The sequence below is a fragment of the Larus michahellis genome, chromosome 11, assembly GCF_964199755.1.
Source record: "Larus michahellis chromosome 11, bLarMic1.1, whole genome shotgun sequence".
Taxonomy (NCBI): Eukaryota; Metazoa; Chordata; class Aves; order Charadriiformes; family Laridae; genus Larus; species Larus michahellis.
This window is the reverse complement of record NC_133906.1, coordinates 13018005-13028402: the sequence shown is the minus strand read 5'-3', so window position 1 is coordinate 13028402 and position 10398 is coordinate 13018005. Positions and strand designations below refer to the sequence as shown.

At 53.8% G+C, this 10398-nt stretch overlaps 1 protein-coding gene across 7 annotated transcripts in view; it reads right to left on the bottom strand.

Annotated features, from left to right (window-relative positions):
* Positions 1–2295: 2295 nt before the first annotated feature.
* Positions 2296–10398, bottom strand: part of FGF1 (fibroblast growth factor 1) — a 30379-nt gene continuing 22276 nt past the window's right edge. For 4 of the 7 annotated variants that reach the window (XM_074603782.1, XM_074603779.1, XM_074603778.1 and 1 more), the window contains 3 exons: positions 9313–9506; positions 4523–4626; positions 2296–3146 (listed from right to left, as the gene is read on the bottom strand). In XM_074603782.1, coding sequence (XP_074459883.1) covers positions 2952–3146; positions 4523–4626; positions 9313–9481 — 468 coding nt within the window. In that variant the 5' untranslated portion in view covers positions 9482–9506 and the 3' untranslated portion in view covers positions 2296–2951. The remainder of the gene's footprint in view (positions 3147–4522; positions 4627–9312; positions 9507–10398) is intronic. The other 3 variants (XM_074603785.1, XM_074603784.1, XM_074603783.1) reach the window with 1 other exon arrangement.

Sequence of the window (10398 nt, the reverse complement as noted above, 5' to 3'; positions counted from 1 at the left end):
GCTTATCCCATGTCCCTGTCCCCAGTAGCAGGAATGGAAAAAGTGGTGAGGGGACCCCGGATGGGATGACCTGGAGACCATGGCAGCCGTGAGGGTGACCTCAGTCTGTTCTCCAAAGCAAAGGCCCTGGGGCTGTGCCAAAACATGTACTTTGGACTCACACCAGCTGCCAGAGGCCGGGCTGTCACTGTCCCTCCGTCCCATGGGGCCAGGCAGGTCCCCCCAGCTCCCCAGGTTCCCCCCCAAGAGCTCAACGCAGTGGCCGGTGGGGGCTGCCGGCTCATTTATCACTTTCAAATCAGGATGGGATAATGGATCAACCTGCGCTGCTGGCTGTGGGGCAGGTGACCATCCTCGGCCACGTTTGCTCAGGAGCAGCGTGCGTCCTGCAGCCACGGCAGCGAGGTGCTGCCCGCCGGGGAAGGGAGCCGGCGGTACCTAAGCGGCAGGGAAAAATAGATTGTGGTATCTAATTAGCAGCTGCCGCAGGCCTTGTCTCCGTGTTCCCAGAAGGTACCGGGTGTGTGCACAGGAGGAGGCTGAGCGCAGCCAGCAGCGCCGGGGCTGTGGAAACAGGAAAGGTGTTGGTGTTCCCTCCCCAGCAAGTTTGGGACGGAAAGGTGAGCTCTGTTGTTGGGCTCTGAAATACCCTCGTGGCTCAGCTCGGAGGGGAAATGGTCACTGCGATGCTGGGGGGAGCAGCTGTAACGCTCCTGCCAAATACCCCTGCAGCGTCCAAGGGTCTATTATTCAAAAATCAAGGTAAAATGAATTAGATTACCCATCTTTTCCAAACTGAACAGGAGTGCTTTTCACCACTGACCCAGAATTATTATTTCAACAATGTAATGTTTAACTACCTTGAGTTACACTATGGACCTGAATGCCTTTTTTTTAACTCTTTACTGCTGAATAAGGAAAGTCAGGCCCAACAGGCGGGACCGTAGGAGGAGAGGCGTTAGGAAAAGTGTTTATGAGTTGTGAGGATCAGTGCCTGTCCCCAGCCCGGCTTGTGGCCCAGGGTAAAGGAGAGGATAAAGTTCACCTCACCCCTCAGCCAGGTGAAGTGCATCAACTCCTGGTTTTCCTTGGTATTTTTTTTCCCATTCACCAGAACTGCAAAATTGGGATTGTTACTGCAGAAACAATAGTGAGTGCACAGGCCGTGGCCATCCCTCCCTGCGGCGGGAGCGGCGTCTCCAGCGTCACACCAGGCTGCGTCACCCACCGCGGCACAGGGTCCCCCAGCTCCCTCTGCGGGCGTCCCCCATCCGGTGTCCCTGCTCGGGTGCTGCCACCGGAGAGACTGGCTCTTGTGTCTCATCACAGATCTCAGCCTTCTGGTGAAGAAGCACCATGCTCCGTTTTCACCTCCCTTCCTCTGAGAAATTTACTTTTTTACTCAAGCGCCCTTTAATTTAAGACCAAATATAACTTGCTGCAATATTTCCTTATCAAACTTTATTGTCCTGCCACCGTACCAGCATATTTCATTTACAGCTCAAAACCTCATCCCAAGCCCGGCAGAAGGACTGAGCCGAGCATGGGTTTTGGCAGTGATGTCAGGGTTGTGCCGTGCCGCAGCTCCGGCTGCGCACAAGTGCAGGATCCTGTGCTTTTCCTTCCTGGGCTGCCGAATCCGTCCCATCAACCGCAGCACCCCTGGCTATGGCTCAGCCACAGCCAGGCCGTGACAAGTCATGCAGGTGCAACGGAGTTGAACCTATTCCTGATTTACTTTTTAATGCGATATCACCAGAAAAGGTTAGTTAAAGGTTTTGGGCTACTGTACACATGAGGAAATTTGCCGTATGGGAAAATGCATTTGCTGCTCAGCACAAAGCGATTAGGGAAGCACTCGCTCAGCAGGGCTTTGCCCTGGGGGTGCCTGGGTTGACCTGTCCCCCCACGCAGCTCCTGCCTGGTCACCGTCTGTGGGTGCCCGGGGTGGACGGGGAAGGACGAGCCGGGGAAGAGTGTGGTGCTCTCGAGATGCTCTCGCCTGGCAGGAGCGGCTCTTGAGCTGCTCAGGGGATCTGCTTTGTGCTGCGAGGGGAGAAACTCAGCTTCACAGAGGGCTTGGGAGCCACCGAGGGGCCCCAGTGCCATTTTTAGAGCCCCATTTAGCCATACACTGGTGGTTCACCCCTGGGAACGGGGTGCGATGCATGGCCACCATCACACAGCTTGTCCCTGCTGTACCATCACACCCTCGACGTGGCTCACTCCCGCTCTGCCCCATCCTCACTGCGACAATGTCAAGGGGCTTACTTCATGAGTTACTTACGAACAGACTGTAGAAGAGACAGATTTACTCAATAAATAAATACAAATAACATATGGCAGGTACTAGCATGAAATATAACCATATTCACGTGGTAAGGGAGGCTAGGAGGTCTAGGGCTCGGAGCTTTTGGCTGATGCTAGTTTAGTTTCATACGCCAAGGATGCCGGCAAGCATTTAATGGACTGATAGTGCAATCTCAAATTGCTTGAAGGGCATATTAGAAGCTACATACTTAGATGGATAAATATGTTAATGCAGAGTATCCAGGGAGGTTTTGCGTTAGAATGGCTGGGGACGGTAGAATTGTGCGTTTCCCTGGTATCCGGGGTGTCCTGGGGGTGCCCTGGGCCCATTTCTGGGTGCCTGCCTGGGGCAGGTTTGTGGGTGTCCCTGGGGGCTGCAGCCTGGTGACGGCAGAGCGCAGGGGGCAGCGGGGGGACTGGAGACCCTGTGAGGGTGTCGGGGCTTTTCCCCTCCTCTGCAAAGCTTCACGTGGAGCCGGGGAGCTCTGCTTGGGCTATCTGTGGTAAAGCCTTTACCTAAAGCTCAGAGATCTAACGTTTGGCTCTGTTATGTTGGCCAAGAAGAGAGCGAGTGAGGGAAAAGAAGGCGGCGGTGAGTGGGTTTCGGGGCTTGGGTTGTCTCTGAGCTCCCCGGATGGGGTTTAGTCGTCCGAGACGGACAATGGGAGGAAGAGGATCGCCTTCTGGCCGTAGTGAGTCCGCGGCCCCAGCTTGCTGCTCCCGTTCTTCTTCAGGCCTACAAACCAGTTCTTATCCGCGTGCTTTTTGGAGATGTACGTGTTGTAATGGTTTTCTTCGATCCTTTCAAGGAACAGGCACTCCTCGCCCAGTAACTGCTGAAAGAGAGCCCGGGGTAACGACAGTGAGACGGGGCGATGCCCCAGGGAGGAGGATGATCCCAGCTCAAGCACTCCCTGGCTAGGATGCTGTCCAGACCCACCTCTGACATCTTCGTGCCCCAGTAAAGTTCATATTTAAGGCGTGGAGGTAAGTAGCCTTTATTTAGCCCCCTGGGCTACTCCTGCAGTAACTTGTCCATGACCTGGGTATTTTATTGGGCAGTAACCGAGCCCGGCCCTGCTCTGACAGCCCGTTCTACTCTGGCACTGAGCTGTGTGGTGGCGGCTGCGGGTTCAAGGCAGGAGCAGGGGGAACAAATCAGCCCCTTGGTGAGGCTAAGCTGCCTGCCACCAGGATTATGTGTCACACACTTTGCTATAAATGGAACTATTCCCAAAGACCCAGCATCTTAAGGGGGCCTACAAGAAAGCTGGTGAGGGACTTTTTAGGATGTCAGGTAATGGTAGGACTAGAGGGAATGGATTAAAACTAGAGATGGGTCGATTCAGACTGGGCGTTAGGAAGAAGTTCTTCACCATGAGGGTGGTGAGACACTGGAACAGGTTGCCCAGAGAGGTGGTGGAAGCCCCGTCCCTGGAATTTTTTAAGGCCAGGCTGGATGGGGCTCTGAGCAACCTGATCTAGTGGGAGGTGTCCCTGCCCATGGCAGGGGAGGTGGAACTAGATGATCTTTAAGGTCCCTTCCAACCCTAACGATTCTACGATTCTGTGATTATTTTCAGTGATGCCATGCCCTGCAGTTCCTGGGCAAAGGTGGGGAAAGCTCCTGCCTTGCACAATCCTGCTCACACCAGGATCTTGTGGATGCTGTCACTGCCTCCAGCAAGGGCTCGGTGCAACCGGGATGAGGAGGAAAATTGTGTGGAAGTCTTTGCTGAGTGGCTGTGGGCCATTGCCTGGGGCTGATCCTGCTGGCAGCCCTGCTCGCAGCCCTGCGCCACACGGCAGAGCTGGGGAGGGGCAGTGGGAGGCAGGCAGGGGTCTGGGCAAGGCAATGCTGGGGCCGGATGAGCTGGGATGGAGGTACCGGGGTCCCCCCGCAGGCCCCCTTGCAGGGCTGGCAGCTGCCGAGGGGATGAAAAGCAGCTGCCACTCCAGATATGAAATACAATCTTTGTCAAGTGTCAGATATCAAATACGATATTTGTCAAGAGACAGGGCAGTAAATGCTGTTATTTGATTATTTATTTATTCCCCCCCAAAATAAAGCCGGATGAAGAGCGGCCGCCCAGCTGCCAAAATAACAGACAGAGGCTAATTGTCGCTTGCGGTTGGCATTACTCAGAGCTATGAGATTTCTGCAAACCTCAGACCCGCTCTGTGTCTGGTCCCACATAAACCTCCTACTTACCGAGCCGTAGAGCAGCCCGTTGGTGTCCATCGCCAGGTACTGCCCAGACTGCGTGCTCTTTATATACACCTCTCCCACGCTTTCCGCGCTTAGCTGGAGTTGGACTGTAAGTAAAAATAAAACAACAATAACAACAAAAAAACCCCAAAGGAAAACAGGAAAAGGGGAGAAACAAACAAACAGATTGTCAGAGATAATGTCGTAGCTGCTAGGAAAGTTAGCAGGGTATTTTTGTTCTGAAGCCTGGCTTATAAAGAGTTTATAGGGAAGAGTACAACGTGTAATAGAAATATCTCCTTGTAGCCTCTCCTTCAAAGAAAGCCCACAGCCATGCTTTAGGAACCAAAGACCATTTTTTCCCCTATTTTACATCAAAGGAAGGGCAGCCTTTTGGTTAGGATGCTGGAATGGGACACAGGAGATTGGGGTTTTAATTCTGGCTCTAATTTACAAATTTCTCATGTGGTTTTGACAAGACACTTAAGGAGTGACACATGAAGAAGTATTTCGAGAGCTAAACCAGCAACGGGCAGACGTCAGATGCCGGCTTTGCAAAACCCTGATCCAAGGCATCCCATCCAGCAGTGTGCTGCGTCTGGCGCTATCTGGTGTGTCGTAGGCGGGTAGTGGAGAAATACAAAGGGCTGATCTTCATCCTAAAAAATACCTCCCAGAGGCAGCCGCGAGCCATGTCTCAGGTTGCCCCAGTTTGCGGTGCTAACGTGAATTGGGTCCTAAACGGAGACCAGAGCCTGGCAGGGGGCGATGGGTGCATGGTGATGCTGTGTTGCTTCATGCAGCCCATCAGACACCAGCTTTCCGTCCACGATGCTGGATCTCAACTAGAGACTCCGGGGCAAAAAAAGCTCCTTATTGGTCTTGTACTGTGGGAGGGGAGCAGGTCGGGTCTAGGCCAGGGTGTCTGGGCCACCTCCCTCCTCTGCTCAGCATCCTGCACCTAGCGCAGCAGATTTAACCTTTCTATTTTTCCAGTTACTTTTTTTTGCCCCTTGGGTTCCTTTTTTTCTTACTTTGGTAATTACAGGAGTCTTGGAAAATGATTAGAACTTGGCTCAAGTTCCTGTTTAACGTATTTATCAGGAAGAGGCAAGGGAAAAGGCTGTTTGATTGGAGAGAAGCTTTGGGCGGACAGCCCTGCGTGCTCAGAGAGGGTCCTGTGCTGCTCCCATGGGTGGGAGGAGAACCGAGGGCTGAGCAATTGGCGGCCCCACGAGCACGTGCAGAGGGCTGCTGTTATATCCAGAGTGTGACCTGCAAAATCCAGCTCTTCCAAATGAGCATTTCCATCTCCTAGTCAGCTTTTTCCCCGAGTTTAGACTATTGAGATTTGTAACAGAAATATTTAGGTTGGTTTGAGCGAACTACGAACAGATGCCTCAGCTCCAGCTCCTTCTTTTTTAATTTGTCCTTACTTGGACGAGGTAAAAGGTAATGTTACCTCTTGGCATGGCAGATACCCCCATCCCAGTGAAATCTTTGCTGTAATGGTTCACATTCTTCGTTTTTTGGCATTTCCTGCTCAGTAAATTAAGCTTAATGAGTAAATTGCATGGGTGCAGGTTTGCAGTGATGTGCGGTCCCCATCCCGTCTTGCACTCGCTGCAGGGCTGCAGCCAGGGAGGTGGCCAAGGAGAAGCCCAGCAAGAGACATGATCTCATTTAGTGGAGGGACCCTGCAGGTGCCGATGGGGACATTAAGGTCTCTGGCTGCAGAGGGAGGGAGAATGGCAAGTGTGGAGGAAGAAGCTCATGCACAAGTTCTTGCATTTTTTGCAGGTCTGTACAGATATTTCCTTCCATGCAGTAATGGGATGAAACAAAGGAAATAAGGCTGTTTGTGGAAACGAGCATAGGCTTCATCCTTGAAGGTCTGCAATGTCCTGGTAAGTTTTCTTTTCCCTTTACAGGGCAAGCTCGGGATGCCCACACACGACAGCAGAGGACACGGTGAGGGAATCCTTACATAGGGCTGGATGATGAGGGTTCAGAGTGAGCAACTTCTGTTCTTCTGAGAGGTCCTCCCTGATGCTGGGGATAGTGCCTGGCAAGGTGATTTAAGATAAAAAATACAAATCCTTTATATTTGTCTGGAAGAAAATGCACGTGGGCACGGGCAGTTTGCAGAGCCCGGCTGTGGGTTCATGCTGGCTCCCGGATGAGCCGCAGGCATTCCCATGCCTTGTCCCTCCCCAGGGTCTGCTCCCCCTGCTGTCACACCTAGGTTTCCTGTAAGGGTCTGGGTGTAAGCAGCTTCCCACGGCGCAGGTCACGGTGCGGGGAGTGGTGCTGAGCATCTCTGGTGTTTCCCCGGCGCGGGGACAGGACCTGCGGGCAGCCGTCGGTGCTCAGAGGCAGGGGACCTCGCCGTCAGGGCTGCTCCGCTGGCACGCAGCCCTGCCAGGAGTTTCCTCTGTAAATATTTGCACGTTCAGATATCCAAGTTTAAAAGATCGTTTACAGGAGGTTCCTTTCTGGCAGAGGTTTCCAAACAGGTGGCCCCAGGCCAGCAGCCGGCGAGGTGCGAGCGTGCCGGGGCGCGGATGCCATGTGCAGGAGTGCTGCCTGCGCTCGCTGCCTGCCTGCCTGCATGGTGTGGCTGTAGGGACCAGCGGCTGGAGGGGAAATACTCGCTCCAGGGTGACAGGCTCACTTTGCCAGGGAAAAAAGGCTGGGCTGTGTGGCAGCATCCGTATCGCGAGATGGTGGGCTCGAGGCTGGGGCGCAGGCGCTGGACACTCCTGTCCTCAGTGGCACCCTGTGTCCCAGGAGATGTCACCTTGCCACCGGCTCTGCAAACCTGTGCTGAGGTCCCCAGGGCACACGGGCATCTCTGCGTCCCCCTTCGGACTCCAGCACCATCTCAGCTCTGGCAAAGTGTGGCAGAGATGCTGGGTGAGCTCGTCCAACCTCTCCAGCTTGTGGGTCCTGGGAGTCCGGTCCTGTCTCCTGCAGGTGCTTTGGGTCGGCTCCTGCTCTGCCTCTCGAGGGGTTTGAAAAGGGTTTAGTGCCCGGTTCATTCCGGGCTGGAGGCTGCCTACCCCGCGCTGTGTTTGTCCGGCCTCGGTGAGCTCATCCTCGCCCGTGCCCCCGCGCTGCCGTGTGCGGCACGAGTGGTGGGGAGACGGCATTTGTAATTAAAACTCTGCTATAAACCGCCTTTCGTTAAAACAACAATAACAAGAAGAAAGGGTAAGTTTGGGGGAGAAAGCCACATGTACGCTTGTGGTTTAAAGAAAATAAAAGTGCTTTTCTTAGAATTTGCAAGGCGGACTTGGCTCCTCCCAGCCTGATTCTAACCAGCCTGGCTGGTCCCAGTTATATTCCAGTAAATGTTGAGGATATGGTGTACCCAGAGGCTTCTGCCGAGAACCGAGAGCTCCGGCATGCGGCCGTGGGGAAGAGCCCGGCCCCGCTGCCCGCAGAGCCGTGGGGAGCTTTTGCTCTCCTCGGGCACCGGTTTAAAAAATCCTCTAAGCGTTTTGGAAGTGCAAGAGCCCTGAAAGCTTAAAACTTCCCAACCAGTTCCTTGGATTTTGTGTCTTTGTCCTTGCACGCCCGTTTTCTCTTTAGTCTGAGTGGTTTGCCAGGGGTTTGCTCTGCACAGCCCCGCTGGTCCCCGCTGCCGGGGAGAGAGCTCCTGCTGCCTTTGGTGACGTGCACAACTACTGAATAGGACAAACATCCACCTTTCCTTACTGCACAGGATAATACTGCTAATTTTTGATATTAAGGTTTGCCCTATGTCAGATAGTCTGCAGCACTTTATAGCAGCATTTACAAAAATGGCACTTTTTGGCGAGCGAGCCCTGCCAGCTTCCTGGGGTAGACTTTGATACCAGTTTTGGAGAACGAACATGCTCCTAGAAAGGCAGTGGGATGGGCAAATGGTAGGACAAGTGTTGGCAGTTCATCCCAGCAGCAGGTCCCCATTGTCCTATGGACTGGAGCCACCAGCATCACCCGTGGCAGGGAACAGGGACAGGCAAGAGGGGACTCTGACCATGGATGGCCTGTTAAATCATACATAAAATGTATTGTAACTGTTTCAGCATACAATAGGCCATACTTGTTTTCAGAAAAAAAAGTGAATGGTAACACGAGTGCATTTCTAAAGCCGTAAGTCACAAAATAACCCCCTCTCACCTGATTCTTGCCTCTGCCGGGCTTTTGCAACCTGCAGGAATTTAATTTGCTGCATAAGGGGAGAGGGAAGTTCCCGAAGGCGAGGGGTCGCTGTATGCAGGGCATACAGATAATATCCTTCTGCAGGCGGAGGAGTCTGGGCCTGACCTGCCGCTCTGGCTGGCGATTTCATGCCCCAGGATGCCCAGTTTGCACAGCCCTGCTGTTGTGCTGACTCCTCCAGCCCAGAGGAAATGCAAAGATACCACAGAATTATGTGCCATGGCTGCATGTGTGGGGGACGTGAGGCTGCTCCTAAGCCTTTTTTCCCAGCTGCCATCTCAGCGCGCAAGCCAGCCACTCTGCAATTAGCGCTTCGGTCCTGCGTCGTCTGCCTGCCTGCGATTACGTTGATGACCGGTTTCATATTTAATACTTCTGCAGGTGTGAAATAGCATATGTACCGTGCCTCCCCGGGCTCTGCCTACTGGCTGCAGTGTGTCTGGTGCCTGTGCTGACTCCTGGAAGGTGTGTGCCCACCGGGAGGGACAGAGCCCCGGTACAGAGCACGTCTTCCCCAGCTCCCCCCTTCCTGGCCGATAAAATTGTAGGAGCGAGAAGAGCACCAAAAAGTCCCATTTGCTTACTGTGCTGGTCGCTTCGGTCCCTGGTCCCATCCACTTTGCCGTCTGGGAGGATGCGTAGGAAGTGGCCCCCGTTGCTGCAGTACAGGAGTTTGGGTTTCTTGTAGTTCCCCGGCGGGAGGTTGAACTTTTCGGTGAGGGCGGTGAAGGTGGTGATTTCCCCTTCGGCCATCTCTCAGCCTCTCCCGGCTGCTGGGCTGCAAGAGACGCGGCAGTGTATGGCAGGGGCAGTGGCACCAAGTGCTTGGCACAGGCTGCTGCCACCAGGCTATTAAAGGGAGGAGAGGGAGCCCGGTGGTCCCTGTCTGTCCCCGGGCTGGCCGCGGGGCAGGGGATTCACACCTTTGCGGCTGATGGCACAGCCCCAACGGTGATGCTCCTCCAGCGTGGGAGGTGGCGGGTGGGGGGGGTCGTCTCCTCACTGGGTGTAGCTGGGCGGCAGGGACTCTGTCCTTTTAATTTTATCGCAGTAAATTCTGTTTTCTTTCTACCTTCTATTGACGTACGTACTAAAATTATACGCTCAAAAAAATAGTTTGAAAAACGCCCAGTGTCTGATCGAAAGCCACAAGAGACAGGAAGGGAGCCCAGGTTAATAACTCTCTCCGCTATTATAACTTTCAAACACGATTATGACTAGGTATTGCAACACGTACTGCATGCCAGATAGCAAATATTACTTCATATCTTGGCACTCTGCATCTCACCTGGCCAAGGCACACACATGCTAAAGATCAGAACAAGCGTTAGGTATCGTGGGAGGTGGACGGGGGGCAGGAGGCTGTCCTGGGGAAGCATTTACCCGTGCGCTGATCGATAGGATACAGAAAAAAGGACTTTTGAGTCTAGATTATACCATGCTTGTGCACCCTTGCATCCCAGTAACAGTGGTTAAAAGGCAAAGCTCTGGGTGATTCAGGAGCGGGGCACGGCGCATTCCCAGCTGCACAGGAGCACCAAGCACCCTCTCCTGAGAGTGCTCCTTCCCGCGGGGCTCCTCTGTCTTCCCCCGCCCCGGGAGACTGGAGAAACGCACAGGGATCGCATCGAAACCCCATTTTGCACAACACCGTGCCGTCACGATCCACG